The sequence below is a fragment of the Phytophthora infestans genome, genomic scaffold (assembly GCF_000142945.1).
Source record: "Phytophthora infestans T30-4 supercont1.65 genomic scaffold, whole genome shotgun sequence".
Taxonomy (NCBI): Eukaryota; Oomycota; class Peronosporomycetes; order Peronosporales; family Peronosporaceae; genus Phytophthora; species Phytophthora infestans.
The window spans coordinates 465,927-485,944 of NW_003303694.1; the positions used below are offsets into that span (position 1 = coordinate 465,927).

Below are 20,018 nucleotides of genomic sequence, written 5' to 3' on the forward strand. Positions count from 1 at the left end.
AATTGCAGGATATCAAAGGCAACGTTTGTGTCTCAAATCAAAAAGAGAGTTAGCATTTGACTGATGCTCTATCGATTACTGGTACTCGTTTCGCTTGGATGCACACCCCAGTGGTGCATCATTTGTAAGTATTAATACAAGTATCGCTTACTTCCTCAGACATGAACTGTAAATACATTTGTTAGCGTCACCAAATACATGTATTATCTCGAAGGAAAAAACTTCACAGTAAGCTTAGAATGAAGAATCTGACTACCTTACCGGTAGCAACCGGTACGCATTTAAAAATTTAAAAAGCCGGCTACTGATTGGCTACTATCCAAGAACTTTTTCAGCTTAATGAATCCAAGTCAACTGTGTCCCTCCAGTGCTTTTCCCCCAAAACCGAACCGAAGACGAAGTGGAGCACCTTCAGGCCGCGATCTACCTGCATTTCAAGGCTATCGATCGCTTCTCGGCATCTCACCCACGCCCATCCTGTCCATAGCACGCGTCAAATTCTGTTTCCTTAGTCTCTTTCCCCTGCGTCCTCCACACGCCAATAGTCATGTCATTCACCCGAAGGAGCGTCCGAATCAACAATGAGAACGAAATGCCCGCAGATCCAGCTGCTTCTCGCCCCGGAAAGGTGCATATAAATAGCCGTCATACTTCAGAACATTTAGGCTCAATCTTGTGTCTTTCTTATGCTCTGCAGCGTCAGATTCTGCGAGATGCGCAGGATGACGGCAACCCCGAGAAGCGCCCGCGTTTCATGAAGTCACAGAGCAGTACAACCACAGCAGGACCCCGCAGAACTGCTCTAGGAGATGTGACCAATCGTCGCTCCGCTTTGGGCGATGTGACCAACAGGATCAACGTACGTTCTGTGACTCAAGAGAGGTTGTAGTGCAACAAGTGAGGTGACAATGTATTATGCTACAGATCAAGAAGGCTACTATGAGCTCCATGAACTCCTCAGTCTCAAATGCTGGAGCGCTGGCCAAGAAGAAGGTCATTGCCAGTAAGCGCAGTGTCAGTAATATCAACATTGGCAGTCGCACACTCAGCACCGCCAACGCCAACAAGCGGAACCTCAGCAACGTGAATCTTACCAGTCGCCATGCCAGCGTAACAACCAGCAGTACGTCGTCTCTAAGCAGCCGCAGCTCCTCGTCGATCATCAGCCGGATGAGTCGTCCGCTTTCTTCCACAACCAGCACCTTTGGCTCTCTGGGACGAAAGGACAAGATCTCATCAACTGTCAACATGACCCCATCCACTCCAGAAGAAGATGAACATGACATTGACTCGGAAGACAAACATGACCCGACTACGTGCTGGCAGTACGCTGAAGACATCACAAAGTACCAACTAGAGACGGAGGTAAGCGCGTTATGTATGGAACCGGCAAGTTCCGAGTTGTTAAGCTGATCTGGACGGTGGTTATGTGTAATTTACAGAAGAAGCGCAAGCCTAGCAGCTCGTATATGGCTCGCCAGTCGGACATTAACTCTAAGATGCGTGCAATCCTCGTAGATTGGCTTGTGGACGTGCACTACAAGTACGGATTGTTGCCGCAGACGCTGCACATCGCTGTCCTGCTTATCGACCAATACTTGGAGAAGAGTCGGTCGGTTGGACGTCAGCGTCTTCAGCTTATCGGTGTGTCGGCTATGTTTATCGCTGCAAAGTACGAGGAGATCTACCCCCCGGAAGCCGAAGATTTCGTCAAAATCACAGACAACGCATACACTCGCGAAGAAGTTTTCCAGATGGAAGCGAAGATGCTGGCCACGATTGGCTTCCGAGTGACTTTCCCGACTTCGTACCAGTTCATGAAGCGGTTTATCAAGGCGTCTCGCACGTGTGACGATCGAGTGGAGCACTTCGCTCACTACGTCATTGACCACAGCTTGCAGGATTACAAACTCATGAAATTCCTACCGTCCACTATCGCCGCATCGGCAGTGCACATTGCTCGGACCCAGATGAGAGATGCTCCAGCTTGGGTACGTCATATGTGGAGCGTTATCTCCATGTTATCAGTGACTGACATTGTGTGTCTTTGTGTGTCTATTGCTACAGTCGTCGACGTTGGAGTATCACTCGTCGTACAGTGAGCGCAGCTTAACGCCTTGCATTGACGAGCTGAAGGAAATGATATGGAACTCTCACAACGGAGTGGGGAAGTTGGCCAAGCTCACTGCGGCGCGACGGAAGTTCAGCAAGGAACGCTTCATGGCAGTGGCAGCCGAGCCTCTTGCGTTTAGTAAGAGCGCGTAGACATGCTCATCAATCAAGCATGTACTCTTATGTATCAATGCCGATGAAGCCGCTGCGATCTGCCGGACGCCAATGACGAATTATGAACCTGATTATAACAAGAGCGTCTACAGTACAGTAGGCTTCGCCAGTAGCCATTTGAGGCACCAAGCATTCGTCCAGCGAGCACCGAGGCAATAACGTGTCGTATCCATATACTTTATTCTGTTCATACGCACGCGTGTAGCAGCTAATGAATGAACACCAAACGATAATACATGAGCGAAATGATTCTAAGATAAAAGCAGAACTGCAGCTACCTCTATCGCTTAGTCCACACCGAGGTCGTCCTCGTCTTCTTCGTCACTGCTCACATCTAAAGCTGAAATCTCGTTCGCAAGTCCGTCAGCGATATCTTTCGACACTTCCTCGTCTTCTCCAGTCGTAGGAAGAGTCGAGGACGCAGTAACTGGTTTCCTCTCGACTGTCTTTGGCTTGGATTCGCCCTTCGCTGCAGGTTCTAGTTCCTTTTTAGCCTCAACTGCCTTCACTGGAGCAGCCGGAGTCGGAGGCTGCACCACTGCGCCGTTCTCGCCCGTCTTGGTCTCCTGCTCAGCAGCGAAAGACTTTGCACGCACCTCGTCCCAGTCAGGCTCGTCGCCTTCTTCATCACGGATCAAAAAGTCCACAAGCTTGTAGATCTGGTCGCCAATCTCTTCGTCCGACTCCACCAAGTGAGCATCGCGGATAATTGGGTACACTTTCTTGCGACGTAGCTCCTTACGGCCGTTGCGGGTCGTACACAGCAGTAGTAAGCAGTCCACAGCAGCAAGACGAACTAGTCTGTCGTGCTCACGCTTCTTCTTGTCGCCTTGGCTGTACACAACCGGGTTCATCCCCATTTTGTCGTCCTCGTCGAGCTCTTCCGGGCCAGCAAGCAATACCATCATGTGCGTAGGGATGTCCAGCTGATCGTAGAGGTAAAAGTGGTTGTCTGTGTCAAAGCACAAGTTCTTCAGCGCAGCGGTGACACCTCGTCGACGCACGACATTAGGGGACTTAAGTTGCGGTAGGAGTGCACCTGCAAGAGACGTGCTCTGACGCATTTTGAGCAGGAAATCACGGCCCTGTTCGAGCTGACTGATGTTGGCCAAGATGTTGGCAACATACTGGTATTCGTCGTCCCATTTGGGCTCGCCGGTGGAGCTTTCCACTCCATCGGGTTCTGGTTCTCCTTCCAAGAACGCGTTGGTAAGCGTGCGGATCTTCCTCTCACGCAGAGCAAGCGTGGTATCTGTGGCCTTGTCGTCGTAGCCGAGAAGCGCCTTGGCACCTTCGGGCGTTGTGGTTACGTTTGCCAATAGCATCATGGAATAGTCGGTGAGGCGCCACTCGGAGTCTTCCACTTGGGTCATAACACGGTTCAATAGGTCGTACTTAAGTGCTCGCTCACAAGCCGCTGGGTTGGCTGCTGTGAGATTGATAAGCGCCTTGATAGCATCCTCGGCAATGGGGCGCATATCGCTCACGACGCGGCAAAGCGCTTGTACTACGTCGAATTTCTTGAGCTGCAGCAACTGGAACATTCCCTGATCTGAGGCCGTCATGTTGATGAGTAGACTGGACGCCGACTTGCGCAGCTCCGGCCGCGGGTGCGATAGGAAGGAAACAAGCTCCTCCACGGACTTAACTTGCTCTGCTGTTGCCTGCTCCGCCATGGCCAATGTATCAATCACTGATGTCTACCTGATACCAAGCGTAGATTGAATAATGACCACCAAAGTGGCGTGTCAAGCTTTATGTCCGAAGAACAGCCTCAATATTTCTCTAAAACGGCCACAAAAAGGTCAATTAAAGACGGACATAGTGAGATGGTTTTGGTGCGCCACATCACAATCTGTGACGAGCTTTGTCCTACAATTTCGACGATGGAGGTGGCTTTGAAACGCATCGCGGAGGTTGTGCGTCACACGCGTGGATGTGTGGTGTCCAGCGCGGTGGAAGCTCGCTCGATTCCTGAAATGGGTGTGGGGATTGTGGCGCGCGAGCACATTCCAAAAGATACGCTAGTTTTTAAAGCTGGGCAGGACGTGTGGTATCCCTTCTCGGCCGAATATGCATTGGAGACTGCGCAGCAGAAAGCACCAGGCTTCCTGAGCCAGTTGGACCAGCTACTGGCGTCCAATAAAGCACTGAGAGAGGGCTCATCTTTCGTACCTAGTGCGCTGGTGCTTGGTGTTCACATGCTGGTAAACTTCCCGCATGCAGAGGACCCCGATGGCCTTTTGATGGCAATGGCGAGTGTGGACAAACCACCACTGGACGAGCTCTATGTGAGTGCTTTACCACGCTACGTAGATCTACCCTTATACTGGGATGACAGGAAGTTTAAAGAACTACAGGGCTGCGAAGAGGCACGTCGTGCGGTTCAACATGGGTACGCGAGATGGTAGCTATCTAGACCACGATGCGGGACTTATATTGTGGTGCAACAACGTCGTTATTGTAGAGCGCGATTTTACTCTCAGGTGTACCAACACCTTTTTGGCACCAATAACCAGTTTGTGAGCGCAGAGGCGTTCTTTTGGGCCATCTCCATCTTAATGTCACGCGCTACGTCTGGTCAAAACCAACCGTTCGCCCTAATTCCTTTCTTCGACTGGTTTAACCACGCTGACAACGGGTACGCAGCGAATGTTATGTTATTTTTCATTATTTTTGATAATACTAACTCGGTCAAATGCTTTAGTGACGAATGCGTTCAGGAATTTGACCCCCAGAAGGGCTTTACAGTACACACCACCAAGGCATACGAACCGGGCGAACAACTTTATATCAACTACGGAAGCCATAGCAATCTTCGACTTTTGCGCAATTACGGCTTCACCACACCGAACAATCCGTACGACGTCGTCACTCTACCGATGCCAATAGCGCTGCAACAGCCCAATCCAGCAGACCCCGCTTTTCTCCAGAAGCGCGGGCTGCTGCAGTCTGCTACCGGCAGTCATTCAACCGACATACCTGCTCTGAGAAGCTTAAGGTTTAATCATGATGGACAACTCGCTCCGAACGCCGAGCACTGGCTGGAAATATTACTCGCGACACCAGAGGAATTGAGCGAGATTATCACGCAGGCTGCGTCGCAGTCGGGAGCAGCAGATTCAACCATTTCTCTTGCTCTTCCCATGTCATTGAAGCACAAAGTCCACTCTGAAGTTGGCAGCCTGGTGACAGCGCGGTTAAAACAGCATTCTTCCACACTCGAGGTACGTAAAGCCTGCGTTGCTGAAGCATTTTAAGTCAGAGCTGATCACTGTGGTTACGAACAGGAGGACGACGCGTTCTTACGAGCTAACGACCAGCAAATGGCCTCGTGGTTGCGATCATGTCTACACATTCGAATGGGTGAAAAGCAAACGCTGGAAAACGCTGCGTCTAAGTACGCTTAGTCAACGTGAAGATGTCCTTTGTGGCTCTCATAGAATAAATTGTGTCGATCCAGCATTTGCTTTAGACTACTGTTGCGTTTGTTACCGCTACTTTACCGCATCTTAGGCAGGTTGGCCGTGCACCCGGAAGCGATACAGGCAAGTGTACTCGGGATTACCATGGTTTGACAGCACCTCCAACGTAATACCATCAATAGCAGAGCGCTGGCTCTATAGCGCATTACAAGTCAGAACTGCACATTCATACCAATCTGTAAGTAAGAGAAAAACGTACCAGAGACGACGTCAGCTTGAATGTCTGACTAGCTGGTCCATTACTTGCGTAGGAAAAGTTTCCAAACGAAATAAGCTCCACCGTTTCTCGCAATGGGTGACCCGATATGCCCTAGAACAAAGGATCAAGCGTTAGTACAATCACGTTGAGCACCAACGCAGCCGTCTTCGTTCACGAACCAGAACACGGAACTGGTTCGGCGCAGAGCTGAAGTCGGATGCGATTTGTGCCGGAATGTGGTCGATGGTGATCGCGTCAGCAACAATCTGTTGCGCGAACTTCACTGAGAGGCGGCCAGAGGAGCCGGAAATACCCCAGCAACTTCCAATCTCCATCGTCTCCTATTGAAAATGCATTATCCATCAGCCAATGCAATACGAACCAGAAGATACTGAGAGCATACCGATAGTGCAGTCTCCGGTCGACCATTATGGCGTGACAGCCACCACGGATTCTCTCCGGAAGATAACAATTGCCCCAAGAATGGGGCCGGTGCACGACGGTAAGAAGGCGACGTGAATCTACTGTCACCGTCGGAGTCGCTTAGCCCTACAAGTTGGGCCAGCAGCTGCACAGGAGACGAGCTGTCTTGGTACAGGAGATCGCTACGATGGCAATGACATGAATAAGTTAGTAAAATATCCCTGTTGTTGTAAGCAGCTCACCGCTCTGAATGAATCACCGAGGCTCCGTTCGCAAGAGCAGCGTGATCCACACGTCCTGTTTTCTTGATCTCAACAGCTTGAACGGCAACCTCAATTACTCGGAGAATTCCTGGATCGGTGGCATCCAAGCCACGTAGAGCATCAGCACTTGACGAGAGTGCGTCCTTCTCGTCTTGTAGCACTCTTGACATGCGGCTTTCAATGGCCTGCACTTTACGCTGCATCTCAGACTGTAGCTCGATCTCAAACGATTGACGCCATTGGGTAAACTCTTTCTTCATCGCTCGCGCGTTCTCGCTAGCTGCATCCGGCGCTGGCGTCGATGCAGTCTTCTCCACGATGGTTTGAACCGACTGACAAAGATATTCAGCGACAATAGGTCAATACACTTGCAAAAGAAGAACAAACAGGGTGCCGGACTTACATCCATCTTCTCCTCCTGCTCCTTTAGCACTGAAGAAATCACCGACTGTTGCTTTGTTGCATTTTGCAAGTCTTGTTGTAGCTGCGAAGTCCTGTCGATGATTTTTTCCCACTAAATCAGAAGCTCTACAAGTTAGATATCTCTAAACAGCGAAAAAAAACGACGTAGCAAGCGCAAACGCACCAGTTCTTCAGTGTGCTTGGTGACAACCTTTTCAATGTGGACGTTGATGGCGCTATCGGGTTCTGACAGGCTGAATTTCTGCCGTTGTTCATCGAGATCGAGACGCAACGTAACGTGCAACAACTTCAGCGCTTCAATCTCATGCTCCTGCGTCTGCACAGTTTGGCGCAGCATACCGATCTCCTCGTTCAAGCCTACCAACTTCATGTCCACGATCTCCTGCACGACGGAGCGCATCGCTCCCTTCTCGAATCCAGCGTCTGCATTTCCACGACCACCAATCCAGCTAGACGACAAATCGTCCACGTACTGGAAAGCAGTCGTCAAATGGTGCGGAACTGTAATCGCAACCACGAAGCAGCACAGTGGCGCTAGCAGCCACAGCACGTTCACCGCCATAAACGAGTTGCGAAGCATGAAGCGCCAGAATCTCCGTAGATACTTCGAGATAGTCTTCATTGCCTTCGAGTCTGTCACTTTCTGCCACATTCTGTCAACTTTATTTGATTTCTTGAAATACGCGGCAGCGCCTGCCGCTCGTCGCTTGAGCTCTGAGCGTTGCGCCTCGTGCTCGGGTGTTTCCTGCACTTCAATGTCCACTTCGTCGTCTTCGTGGACATCTTCAAGCTCGACTACGTCCTGTTCGTATACCTGAGGTGGACGATACGTCGTACTTCGGTAAACTGTCTCACCATAGTCGTCCAGCTCTTCAAAATCGCTGTCTTCTTCTTCATCATCATCTTCAAACTCGTCCGACCGCAGCTCTAGTGTACGCTGCACTGGCTCAGGCGTGTAGATACCATAGCGCCGACTGCCACTCCTTGTGACACGCTGGGGATCCTCCTCTTCCTCCGAGGACGTCGAATCTGAGCGTCTGCGGCTGCGCAGCCGACGAGTGTACGTGTTGCCATCCGCCATCGCTTCCGTTATTTGATGAGATCACAGTTCTTTTTAGCGGAGACCATAAAATGGGCTCATTGAATGAAAGTAAAATAAAAGTGCCCAAAATTTGCAATCTAAAAATTGTAGTGAATTTCTGGGTATCAAATTCGAGGTCTCAAAAGACTCTCAAAAGTGAATTAATGGAGCGCCGGCGCGGAACAGCGTCTCCCGAAGGCAACTCGAACATCTCGACGGATACGAAGGATGCGAACAGCAGTTTAGACGCAATGGATCCTGACGCCGAAGTGAGCGCGGAGGTGAACGAGGAATTGGCGCTACAGCAACACCAGACGTCGCCATCCTATAGTCTGCTAGGCAAGCGCGAGGCCGACACTGAACTGCACGAAGAGGAGCACGAAGAGGAAGAAGCCGAAGAAGACCCCTCCCGCGTATTACCCACGGCCGAGGAGGAGCAAGCGCTGGTGCAATGTGTGGGCATAGATCAGTGCTTTGACTCGTGGGACGATTTCCATCGCGCCATGGAGGAGTATTGTGCAACCACGCACCAGCCAATGAGACTGAGGACATCCGACTCAGCAAAAGCAGTAAACTGTCGGGCTGCTAAGAGGAACAGCTTGAAGGAGCCCATAGACGAGAGTGTCGGGTTTGTGAAAAAGCTCTACTTGTGCACACACGGAGTCAAGACGAAACCGCGTGGAAAGGGAAAGCGACCGAGGCAGCACTACCGCTATATGGGATGCCCCGCTATGATTCGTGCTTGCATCTCGGAACGCAAGACTGGAAATTTTGAAGAACAGGACAAGGGAAAGTATGTCGTTCGAGTCGTGGCCCAGATCAACCGGCACAATCATCGTCTGAGTGAGCACTTGTTCAAGTCGTACTCGGAGAGCCGCGTTGTGATTGACGACGAGCTGATTGTGCCGAACTCTCAGAGCCGACTGAAGGAGGAGCAGAGTGTAACTGCACCTGCCACTGCCTCGGTTGCGTCTGTCGAACAGCAGATCACTGCTACGGTACACCCAGACCTGGACGACCCCGTGTTGAAGACTAACCGTACGCTTCAGCTCGCATAGTATATTCTTGCATTTGTGATTTAAATCACAACTTTACTTACTCTCTTGTGACGACGCTGTTATAGCTCTGTTCCAGACCCAGGGCCTCGACCTCATGTCTGCTGCGTCTCGCGTCAAGATTCGGTACACTGTTACGGTATGCGTACGCACGCTACAGTTATGTTCACTCACTTATATAATGTGTACAGAGTGGGCTGGATCGGAACGGGAATCATGGGTGCCAGTATGTGTGGACATTTGATGGTAAGTGTTGAGAATCCAAATGCTATGTGTGCTCCGGTATACTAACACAGCATCCGAATTTGTTGTCATCCCTGCAGAACCACGGCTACAACGTCACTGTGTATAACCGAACGTTGTCAAAGTGCGATGGATTACGGGAGAAAGGAGCGAGAGTAGCTGGCTCCCCTGCAGAAGTCGCCCAAAACTCTGGTTGGTAGCGTTGCAGGTTGCTTTGACATCGAGAATTTTTTTTAACTTTCTTGCTGGCCTTGCAGATATTGTTTTCATCATGGTGGGATATCCAAGCGACGTAAAGTCAGTTGTACTTGATCCGGACTCGGGTTTGCTGTCACGAATGAAAGCCGGGGGAATCATCGTGGACATGACGACCAGTTCGCCTGCGTTGGCCAAGAAAATCTATGATGCGGCCAAGCTTAAAGGTGTTTCCACACTAGATGCTCCTGTCTCCGGTGGAGATGTCGGCGCACGTGACGCTACGCTCTCAGTCATGGTTGGCGGTGACATGGAGTCAGTCTACGTCACGATGCCTTTCCTCAGCATTATGGGCAAGTCCGTTCGCCACATGGGACCTGCCGGTGCAGGTCAGCATACGAAAATGATGAACCAGATTTTGATCGCCACAAACATGATCGGAGTGGTCGAAGGTCTTTTGTACGCGAAGAAGAGCGGTCTAGACATGGATGAAGCCATTCGAGCTGTTAGTGCCGGTGCGGCGGGATCGTGGTCGATCAGTAACATGGGCCCGCGCATTGTCAAGCGAGACTTCGATCCTGGTTTCTTCGTAGAGCATTTCTTGAAGGATATGAGCATCGCTTTGAAGGAAGCAGAGAGGTACGCTGTGTGCTGTATCCGTTCAGATTCTGGTGCTCTATCGGAATTAATTGCTGTGTTACCACTGCAGGATGAACCTATCGCTCCCCGGGCTTTCGCTAGCGCACCAGCTGTACATTGCTGTAAAGGTACGTTAAGCTTTTTCAGGTGCTTGACTTGATTGAGCAGCTAACAAAGAGGTTGGCTATTTAGGCTCAAGGACATGGGCGACTGGGAACTCAAGCGTTGATGCTTGCATTGGAGCAGCTGAATGGTGCGGAAGGAGGCGACGCTCTCTATTGGGAAGAGAAATGTGAGCTAACGCAAACTGGACTTTGTTGCTGCAGGTATTTATCCGGAGAAAGCCAACAACGTGGAAGTGGTGTAACATTCTTGAATCCTGCAAGCACAGAGGCTTTACCCACCGTCGAATGGCCTCCATTTTTACCCGCAAGAATTGTTTTTGTTCAAAAGATTGTTGTGTTTTGTTTATTTCAAGGACACCAAGCAGCTTTTCCGGGGCCACCATTTGCACTTGGATAAGCCCGCACCTTTTCCGTCCCTACTTCCTTCATTCTCTGAGCCAACCGAAAGAGTGGCATCGCACCACGTCCTCAACCAAGCATGCCGCTTGCTTGAAGCAGCTCCAGCAAATTGCTGGTAGCAATTGGCTTTGATCCTAGCTTCAACACCCTTTCAACCAATAAAAAGGCAGCGATTGACAAGCAAAGCGCTCTACTGTACCCCATTTCCGAAGATCACAAGGACGAAGCCCCGAGAGCAAGATGGTTGTTGCTGTGAAGCCGAGGTACAGCACTGTGCAGTACAATACGCGGTGTGCTGTAGTGGTACTTTTTGTATTGAATAACTGCGGTGGCTGGTGTGCAGAGTTGGATGGATTGGCACGGGCGTCATGGGTGCCAGCATGGTCGGCCACATTTTGGTACGTTGTGTATGCATCAGTAGAGGAAAATAAAACAAGGGTTCATACGCTGACTGCATCGAGGAATAGAAACACGGGTACGAGGTGACGGTGTTCAACCGTACGCTTTCTAAGTGCGATGGCCTCAAGGAGCAGGGCGCGACTGTGGCCAGCTCGCCCGCCGAGGTGGCCAAGGTTTCCGGTCAGTATTGCCTCATTCTTCTACATGCAGACGATTTGGCTCTAAACTTCTACGCATGTGGATGTGATATGTGTCTAGACATCGTGTTCGGTATCGTGGGCTATCCCAGCGACGTGCGTAAGGTGTTCCTCGACCCTGACTGGGGTGTGCTATCCTCTATCAAGTCGGGAGGCGTGATCGTCGACATGACCACAAGCGAGCCGTCCCTGGCGAAGGAAATCTATGAGGCAGCCAAGCAGAAAGATGTTTCGAGTCTGGATGCCCCCGTCTCAGGTGGAGACGTCGGCGCTCGCGAGGGAACACTCTCCATCATGGTTGGCGGTGATGCCAACACTGTGAAGTCGACAATGCCGCTGTTCGAAATCATGGGCAAGAACATCCGTCACATGGGCGGCGCTGGTGCTGGCCAACACACCAAAATGGTGAACCAGATTCTCATCGCCACCAACATGATTGGTGTCGTTGAGGGTCTTCTATATGCACAGAAGAGCGGACTGGACGTGGAGGAGGCGATCCGCGCTGTGAGCGCTGGTGCTGCCGGCTCCTGGTCGATCAGCAACCTGGGGCCTCGAATCGCTAAGCGTAACTTTGACCCTGGCTTTTTCGTGGAGCACTTTGTCAAGGACATGGGGATCGCACTGAAAGAGGCCGAAAGGTAGTGCGCATCGTCTTCCTCACCTTAATTCCATCGGGACTAACAACTTCCGTGACTAAACAGCATGAACCTGTCGCTTCCAGGGCTCGCCCTCGCCAACCAGCTGTACGTGGCGGTCAAAGCCCAAGGTCACGGCCGCTTGGGAACGCACTCTTTGATGCTCGCGCTGGAGCAACTGAATGGCATCGACTCCAAGTAAAGTCTTGGATATGTTGAAGTCGTTGTAGTGAAAATTTAGCTAATTACTTCGAAGTACATGTTAAAAGTACAACAATACTAGCTAATTCAAACATTTTAATATCGAAGAAGAAAAGTCGCATCAAATCAACGCAGGATCCGTACAGCGCTCCGAACCAGACGGCCATGGACTTGCCCGACGAAGAGCTTAAGCAGCCGCTTGTGGGCCCGCAGGAAGAGGCCACATCGTCGCGACCTGGCAGTGCTGGATCCAATCGCGTGATGCGCAACCCGCCGATGGATGCGGGCGCAGAAGAAGAGAAAGAGGAGGCACCGCGGAGACAAGGAGTTCAGCAGCAGCAACAACAACAACAACAGAAGCTTCCGTATGCAGCACCGAATGTCCATCCGTACGCGGTGCCACATTATCAGCCACAAGGCTACGGCGGTGGTGCGGGAAATGGATGGGGTGGAGGCCAGGAAGAAGAGAGCGGAGATCAAGGGTTGACGGTGGACATCGTCTTTAGTGGCATGTATACACTGGCAGCAGCCTTCACTATTATCCAAGGCTTTGGTATGCTCATCCACTTCACATACGCAGCCGGTAAGCCGATTTTGCAGTGAGAATTCCCCGAGAAGTTGCTAAATACTTTGTTATTATTATTGCGGATGTGATACTGCAGTCTCGTTGGGCTTCTACACAATGGCGTTCGGTAAGTGATCTATGCTACGATATGAGGAAGGCGTGGAGAACGGTGACTAATATATCGCTGTTTGTGTTCCCTGTAGGCGCAGCAGTTATAATGTATGACCTCAAGTCCGTCGTGAATGGTGTGAGCGTGGAGATGTACCTTCCGTTCCTGGGAAACTATATCGGTCGCGCGGCAACCATCCTGTTCTTTGCGGTGTTGTGCGCGCAGACATACGAGTATGCCGGCTGGACGAAGTTTATTGTGCTGTACAACGTGCTCGTCGCCACGCTGCAAGGCTTCGTTTACTTCACGACAAAGACGGTGACGCAAAGCCAGCCTCAGATGGACGACCTTCCAGACTTGTAAAGATCCTGCAGTGGATGAGGTTCATATACATCCACGTGTTACATTTTTAAAAAGCCGAGTCCGTGCTGTTCCGTGCGGGGTATTTGCGTTTAATTGCTTACTGTATCCCCCGTGTGCGCCCGACGGGGCTTTATCAGATGCTGGGACACAGTAAGAAGCTGCCGCCAGGGCTGTTAGACCTTGGGCCCCGAGTTTGGGGGAAGGGGGGGGGGGCGTCTCACACAAAAATTCCAGCTTACACACTCGTCTGGGGCATGACAACGCATGCATTCGTGGATTCGTGCATGCATCGTCGTTGGCACTTGTCGTCGTGCCAGCATGTCCAGAGTGATGGTCGCCAGGATCAGAAATCTTTTCTGCGAAATCCGCAGCAGTCATTTTGTATGATCGCTTAGTCTGGAAGACGTTGCGAAGGTTCTAGACGAAAATTCTATTTTGATCCTGCGGGAAAGGACGCGAGCACACGTCGCAGACGGGAGTTTCTCGATGGGTTGACTTGACCACCGCCCTCTTCCAGTTTTCTCATTTTCCATTTTGCTTTCTGGGGCAACCGCATTCAAGAACCGACACCAACAAGTCCAAGCTACAAAATGCAGATCTTCGTGAAGACATTAACTGGCAAGACTATCACGCTCGATGTGGAGCCGTCGGACTCGATCGACAACGTGAAGTCTAAGATTCAGGACAAGGAGGGCATCCCGCCTGACCAGCAGCGCCTCATCTTTGCCGGCAAGCAGCTTGAGGACGGTCGTACTCTGAGCGACTACAACATCCAGAAGGAGTCTACACTCCACCTGGTACTTCGCCTACGTGGTGGTATGCAGATCTTTGTGAAGACGCTGACGGGTAAGACCATCACGCTCGATGTGGAGCCGTCGGACTCGATCGACAACGTGAAGCAGAAGATTCAGGACAAGGAGGGCATCCCGCCTGACCAGCAGCGCCTCATCTTTGCCGGCAAGCAGCTTGAGGACGGTCGTACTCTGAGCGACTACAACATCCAGAAGGAGTCTACACTCCACCTGGTACTTCGCCTACGTGGTGGTATGCAGATCTTTGTGAAGACGCTGACGGGTAAGACCATCACGCTCGATGTGGAGCCGTCGGACTCGATCGACAACGTGAAGCAGAAGATTCAGGACAAGGAGGGCATCCCGCCTGACCAGCAGCGCCTCATCTTTGCCGGCAAGCAGCTTGAGGACGGTCGTACTCTGAGCGACTACAACATCCAGAAGGAGTCGACACTCCACCTGGTACTTCGCCTACGTGGTGGTATGCAGATCTTTGTGAAGACGCTGACGGGTAAGACCATTACCCTTGACGTGGAGCCGTCGGACTCGATCGACAACGTGAAGCAGAAGATTCAGGACAAGGAGGGCATCCCGCCTGACCAGCAGCGCCTCATCTTTGCCGGCAAGCAGCTTGAGGACGGTCGTACTCTGAGCGACTACAACATCCAGAAGGAGTCTACACTCCACCTGGTACTTCGCCTACGTGGTGGTATGCAGATCTTTGTGAAGACGCTGACGGGTAAGACCATCACGCTCGATGTGGAGCCGTCGGACTCGATCGACAACGTGAAGCAGAAGATTCAGGACAAGGAGGGCATCCCGCCTGACCAGCAGCGCCTCATCTTTGCCGGCAAGCAGCTTGAGGACGGTCGTACTCTGAGCGACTACAACATCCAGAAGGAGTCGACACTCCACCTGGTACTTCGCCTACGTGGTGGTATGCAGATCTTTGTGAAGACGCTGACGGGTAAGACCATCACGCTCGATGTGGAGCCGTCGGACTCGATCGACAACGTGAAGCAGAAGATTCAGGACAAGGAGGGCATCCCGCCTGACCAGCAGCGCCTCATCTTTGCCGGCAAGCAGCTTGAGGACGGTCGTACTCTGAGCGACTACAACATCCAGAAGGAGTCTACACTCCACCTGGTGCTTCGCCTACGTGGTGGCATGCAGATCTTTGTGAAGACGCTGACGGGTAAGACCATCACGCTCGATGTGGAGCCGTCGGACTCGATCGACAACGTGAAGCAGAAGATTCAGGACAAGGAGGGCATCCCGCCTGACCAGCAGCGCCTCATCTTTGCCGGCAAGCAGCTTGAGGACGGTCGTACTCTGAGCGACTACAACATCCAGAAGGAGTCGACACTCCACCTGGTTCTGCGTCTTCGCGGCGGAAACTAAGAAGTACTACTGTAGTAGTTTAAAAGCTTGGTAAATAAATGACGTCTTCGCTACAAATAAACTATTAGGTAGTATACTGTCCTCGAAGCAAGCTAAACTCGCTTTTTGTACTTGTGAGAAAATGTGGATATGAATTCTTTCAGCAAGTTAGTGCGTGATGAGCCGGCTGAATTAGGATGCATTTTAATGTGTGAGATTGTGCTGATGCAGAACACAAGTAAAATTTGATGGTAGGGTACTGGCTTTTTATAAAGATAACCGGAAGAGTCTCGTTGAGACCTACATGTTCTAATAGAGCATAATCACGATTTTGGGAAAATGAGAAGATGTTGTGATCCGAAAACATTTTGTTCAACATTTTGTTCAACAAGCAACAAATTTGCTGCGAGCGGATCAATGGTTTGCATCGGCTACCGCGTCCGTCACCTGTGGCATTGTGGAGCCCGTGGGGCGATGAGCTGATGCAATTGAGCAGTTCTGGGTGCTCTCAAAATGATACATTTCTGGCCAAGCTGAAGTTGCTTGTCACAAAAAGTATCCATTCGAAATGGCTGCTTGGTGCGTCCAACATACATGTAGCAAAACGTCTCACAAGTCCTGAAACATTCGTTTGCGTCGACCCTCAAGTCGAGTGTCATTGCACAATTTGCTTGCCAACCATCACTTCCCATTATCAAACTAGTCGAGCATGCCCATTCAACGCAACGACTTCCTCGTGCTGTGGAAACTCTCCAGATCTGGCGACGAGGTCAAAGTTCAAGAGGAAATCGAGGAATCGGACGCTGTGGCACGCAACCTCGTGAACTTTAAACATCATCGCAAGGGCACCACACCGCTTATGGAGGCTGCTGCTTGCAGGGGCGGCGAACCAGTCGTCACCAAGCTCATTGCTGCCGGCGCTGACGTCAACGACGTCGACGACACCAGGCTCAAGAACACAGCCCTGCACTATGCTGCAACGACGAACCCGGACCCTTTGGCCACCGAGACGCTACTGGAAGCTGGAGCAGACGCCTTTGCCGTCAATCGCAAGGGCCTCACACCACTCGACGTCGCTCGTCAAAACGGTCGCAAAGCAGTCGGTACTGTGCTAATGAACCTCATGAAAGTCCACGCAGGGTGGCTGTACTTACGCGGTAAATTCCGTTGGAAAAGACGATGGGCAGTCGTGGTGGCCTGCAACAGACAACGCACGTCCACTGAGCTCTGCATCTTCCGTCGTCAAGGTGATCTTCGTCCAGATTTAGTGATGCTCATTGACGAGGCAGCGCGAGTGTCCCACTTCCCGTCGACAGACAGCTACTCGTGGCTTAAGCGCGAGAATGCCTTCGTGTTCGATAAGCCTGTCATGTGCCATCGCATTAAGGGACGCAAGTTCACACGTGCACCAATCTGCAGGAAGACCATGAGTCTGGACGACGTGCAGACGCTCCACTACGTATTCGCCGCCGATAGTTTAAACAACCTGGCCCAATGGCGTCGCGTATTGCAGAGCTTCAACTTTTGCTCACGCAAGAGTCGATCGTCGCTGAATCGGACATCGCTAGTCGAGACGCAGAATGGAGAACTGTACTATTGGCCTCATGAACTGGTTGAGAATTTGCGCAGTTCGATCTTAAGGGAGCAGGATCAACAACGAGAAGAAGCGAACGACCCACTGTACCAGCGGCTTCGCGCAACATTCGAGCAGCGGCAATCGGAACTTGCTCCTAATGCCCAACAAGCACCCCAGCCACAAGCTCCAACACAACTTCTTCCGTCGTACGAGAACTCGGTCGATGATCTGCCGCCTAATTTTCAGAGACGAGCTACACCTGGCCAACTCGTTGATCAGCCAAGGGCTCTAGTGAACCGTGATCAAAGCCGAGTGCACTTTACGCCCATACAGCCAGTGAAATACATCGAAGTGCCGCTGGCAGCACAACAACCATACATCGATTGCCAGGACACGAACTCGAGTGTCAGTATCGTCACCGGGAGCGATTTTGACACCGCCGGCCCCGAGTTTGAAACGGGGATCATGATTTTATCCGACAACGAATCACGAACATCCCAGCCTCAGCAGAGTTCGAACCAGGAACAGGAGATCGACATTCGAGGAAAAGGTGTCGAGCCACAAAACCAACAAGAAGAATCACCGCAGCCCACAGAGGCGTCTGAAGAGCAAGTTCGCCAGTCTTTTGACACCCAACCAGATCTGTGCGGAATCTGCGATGTGACACGACGGAATGCCATTTGCTCGCCGTGCGGACACCAAGCCGGCTGCACCGGTTGTCTCAAGACTATCATGCGCACGTTAAAGAGCTGCCCGATATGCCAGATGCCTGTGCGTTCGGTTCTGAAGGTGCACGACTAAGGTAAGCGTGGTACATGTAACAAGAGCAGTTGGACGAGCTTATTAAGGAAGCGTAGGCCTGTAAAACTTTGAAGTAGGAAGATAAATAGTAGTCGAGTCCATTAGGTGGACCGATTTTCGCAGTATATGAACTCATTCAAGTTATATCACCTTGCGCTTACATGACTACGTACCAGTCGAATTGTTCTCCAGCCACGCAAACTTGAATGAGTAATCCGTGCCTACCAAATTACATGTCAGCCACCAGCGTGGACACCGCCAAAACGCTTGCGATATCTATCGTACCATAGTGCTCGAGGGATATCTGAGTCGTGTAAAACACCCATAGTATACTTGCAGTTTGAACATGGATCACATGTCGATCGAGCACAAATGCGAGCTGATGCATTGTGGAGAAGTTGAGTCGCCTCTTGAGCGTCTGGGTGAGCACAGTGAATGCACCGAGTTCCACGAGGCTGTACAGTAAGACATTCACAACCGTCTTCGCCAAATGTATCGAGTCCATGCTTGCAATTTGGCTATAGTAGTCACGGTTGGGCATGTGACCAAATACAGCGCTGAAGCACATATCCTATGTCAGTTAGGACGCAGTGATCGCAAGGTAATTGTACGTACAGTATACGATGGGCGTGATGACTTCAGCGTAGGCAGTGAGGATGGAGAACTCGGATGCATACATGAGCTTCCGCACGAGACTGACGTACTTCTGTTCGAGCTGTTCAAGTTCGGATCGTGTTCCTACTACAATGTCAGTGGTAGGACCCAGCTGCGAAGCGGAATTACCAAGAGGAACCACCGTTATTTTCATTGTACTCGTTAGCTGAGTATGATGCGCATCATCACTGGAATTATGGAAAGTGTATCTCTGGAATATGTCGACAGCCCTAGGTAGCATACTCAAAGTGGCTACGCGATCGCCGCGATCGTTCTTCGTCAGGTTTATGATTCTTTTCGTCGTTTGTGCAATTTGCTTGCGAATGACGTCAATGTCGTGGGTCATCAGAATCACTTGCACCGTGTTGGCAGCCATGAGACTGGCCGTGGTCATGAATGATGGCTGGTACTGCATGCAGAAGTTCATGAACAGAGCGTTCACCATGTCAGCATTGAAGACCACAGCAATCGTGATTCGTTGACCACTAGCGAAGCGACAAAGGTAGTAGAATAGCGCTCTGTAGAAGGTCTTCAGTACTGGCAGCACCATTATAAACGCAGTTCTCTCGATACCGGAGTCCATCTTTTGGAAGGTATAATAGAAGATTGGATATCCGATGATGACAAGCCCATGACAAACGCATATCAAAATGGCGTCGGCAATCTTCCATAAGAGACCCAAGTTCTGCCGCACGTGAGGATACCAGACAATGGCCAGCGCGAAAAACATGAGCGACACGTACGGCACGGCCATCATATGGATAGTGTATGGTACGGGGAATCCTATCCACCAGGAATACAGCAGCTCGATACCCGTAGACAGTATGGCGACAGTAACAGCGCTAATGACGAGCTGTGTCTTGGAAAGAGATAATAGTGGCATACGCTCGCTGATCATGTGCATTTGTAGTAAACACCACATTGTGTAGGAGAGGAAGAATCGCCCAAAGAAGGTCTTGTTGCTTCCCATTCCGAGCGACGGTGGAGACAGATTCACCGTCTCGGGCAGGCAGACGTAAATCAAACACGGTAGTGGGGAGATGAGAATGACCGAGACGATCCGCCACCAGGGAGTCAAATTGCTATAATCATGCAGCGCGAGAACGCGGTCTGGAGAGTACGTGCCTTTGAGTTCAATTTGGACGGCATCCCACGCGACAACAAGCCACTGGAATACTACCAGTGGTAGGTTCATCGCGTAATGAGTAATGATTCACCAGCCATGATACCATGCGTGCTATTTTTAACGCTCTTCCTAATGGAGCTATCCTAAACTCGATGTGCATCAAGGTTGCCTATGTATTCGTTGACTGGCAGTTACGTTGGCTAAGTTAGTTTTTTCCTTATCGAAAATTGGAAGGCGATTGACGAGTTCTATTCGACGGTTTGTAGGCGATGAGTCAACAAATTTAGTCAATGCTTATGTGGTCCACACAAAGGGAACCGAATCTGTAATCCAATTTAGCCAATCATATGCCACCAAGTAATATCGGTACCGTTGTATTGCCAGCTCATTGACGTCCTCTCCCAG

General features: G+C 51.0%; 10 protein-coding genes across 10 annotated transcripts; 7 read left to right on the plus strand and 3 right to left on the minus strand.

Annotated features, from left to right (window-relative positions):
* Positions 1-547: 547 nt before the first annotated feature.
* PITG_17994 (Cyclin B) lies at positions 548-2,265 on the plus strand (the record flags this gene model as incomplete). The annotated part of the gene is made up of 5 exons (XM_002997880.1): positions 548-628; positions 698-859; positions 925-1,365; positions 1,443-1,991; positions 2,068-2,265. The coding sequence occupies 5 exons, from the start codon at positions 548-550 to the stop codon at positions 2,263-2,265; spliced, it is 1,431 nt and encodes a 476-aa protein (XP_002997926.1).
* A 308-nt stretch (positions 2,266-2,573) lies between these two features.
* Positions 2,574-4,003, minus strand: PITG_17995 (uncharacterized protein; the record flags this gene model as incomplete). Its single annotated transcript, XM_002997881.1, has 2 exons — positions 2,574-2,738; positions 2,796-4,003. 2 exons carry the CDS (start codon positions 3,960-3,962, stop codon positions 2,574-2,576), a joined length of 1,332 nt encoding a protein of 443 aa, XP_002997927.1.
* A 169-nt stretch (positions 4,004-4,172) lies between these two features.
* PITG_17996 (uncharacterized protein) lies at positions 4,173-5,696 on the plus strand (the record flags this gene model as incomplete). The annotated part of the gene is made up of 4 exons (XM_002997882.1): positions 4,173-4,681; positions 4,754-4,927; positions 4,994-5,513; positions 5,577-5,696. 4 exons carry the CDS (start codon positions 4,173-4,175, stop codon positions 5,694-5,696), a joined length of 1,323 nt encoding a protein of 440 aa, XP_002997928.1.
* Positions 5,697-5,784: 88 nt separating this feature from the next.
* PITG_17997 (uncharacterized protein) lies at positions 5,785-8,160 on the minus strand (the record flags this gene model as incomplete). Its single annotated transcript, XM_002997883.1, has 7 exons — positions 5,785-5,906; positions 5,971-6,081; positions 6,150-6,311; positions 6,374-6,575; positions 6,636-6,988; positions 7,060-7,170; positions 7,243-8,160. 7 exons carry the CDS (start codon positions 8,158-8,160, stop codon positions 5,799-5,801), a joined length of 1,965 nt encoding a protein of 654 aa, XP_002997929.1.
* Positions 8,161-8,325: 165 nt separating this feature from the next.
* On the plus strand, positions 8,326-10,659 carry PITG_17998 (3-hydroxyisobutyrate dehydrogenase, putative; the record flags this gene model as incomplete). Its single annotated transcript, XM_002997884.1, has 8 exons — positions 8,326-9,198; positions 9,284-9,341; positions 9,407-9,461; positions 9,539-9,650; positions 9,716-10,301; positions 10,363-10,420; positions 10,485-10,545; positions 10,619-10,659. 8 exons carry the CDS (start codon positions 8,697-8,699, stop codon positions 10,657-10,659), a joined length of 1,473 nt encoding a protein of 490 aa, XP_002997930.1.
* Positions 10,660-11,039: 380 nt separating this feature from the next.
* On the plus strand, positions 11,040-12,335 carry PITG_17999 (3-hydroxyisobutyrate dehydrogenase, putative; the record flags this gene model as incomplete). The annotated part of the gene is made up of 5 exons (XM_002997885.1): positions 11,040-11,079; positions 11,160-11,214; positions 11,284-11,395; positions 11,474-12,050; positions 12,114-12,335. The coding sequence occupies 4 exons, from the start codon at positions 11,185-11,187 to the stop codon at positions 12,247-12,249; spliced, it is 855 nt and encodes a 284-aa protein (XP_002997931.1).
* Positions 12,336-12,413: 78 nt separating this feature from the next.
* On the plus strand, positions 12,414-13,285 carry PITG_18000 (uncharacterized protein; the record flags this gene model as incomplete). Its single annotated transcript, XM_002997886.1, has 3 exons — positions 12,414-12,831; positions 12,911-12,940; positions 13,017-13,285. The coding sequence occupies 3 exons, from the start codon at positions 12,414-12,416 to the stop codon at positions 13,283-13,285; spliced, it is 717 nt and encodes a 238-aa protein (XP_002997932.1).
* A 590-nt stretch (positions 13,286-13,875) lies between these two features.
* On the plus strand, positions 13,876-14,500 carry PITG_18001 (ubiquitin, putative; the record flags this gene model as incomplete). The annotated part of the gene is made up of 2 exons (XM_002997887.1): positions 13,876-14,387; positions 14,485-14,500. 2 exons carry the CDS (start codon positions 13,876-13,878, stop codon positions 14,498-14,500), a joined length of 528 nt encoding a protein of 175 aa, XP_002997933.1.
* Positions 14,501-16,165: 1,665 nt separating this feature from the next.
* On the plus strand, positions 16,166-17,977 carry PITG_18002 (uncharacterized protein; the record flags this gene model as incomplete). The annotated part of the gene is made up of 1 exon (XM_002997888.1): positions 16,166-17,977. One exon carries the CDS (start codon positions 16,166-16,168, stop codon positions 17,831-17,833), a length of 1,668 nt encoding a protein of 555 aa, XP_002997934.1.
* A 21-nt stretch (positions 17,978-17,998) lies between these two features.
* On the minus strand, positions 17,999-19,682 carry PITG_18003 (uncharacterized protein; the record flags this gene model as incomplete). Its single annotated transcript, XM_002997889.1, has 4 exons — positions 17,999-18,054; positions 18,119-18,390; positions 18,445-19,070; positions 19,113-19,682. The coding sequence occupies 4 exons, from the start codon at positions 19,680-19,682 to the stop codon at positions 17,999-18,001; spliced, it is 1,524 nt and encodes a 507-aa protein (XP_002997935.1).
* Positions 19,683-20,018: the final 336 nt, after the last annotated feature.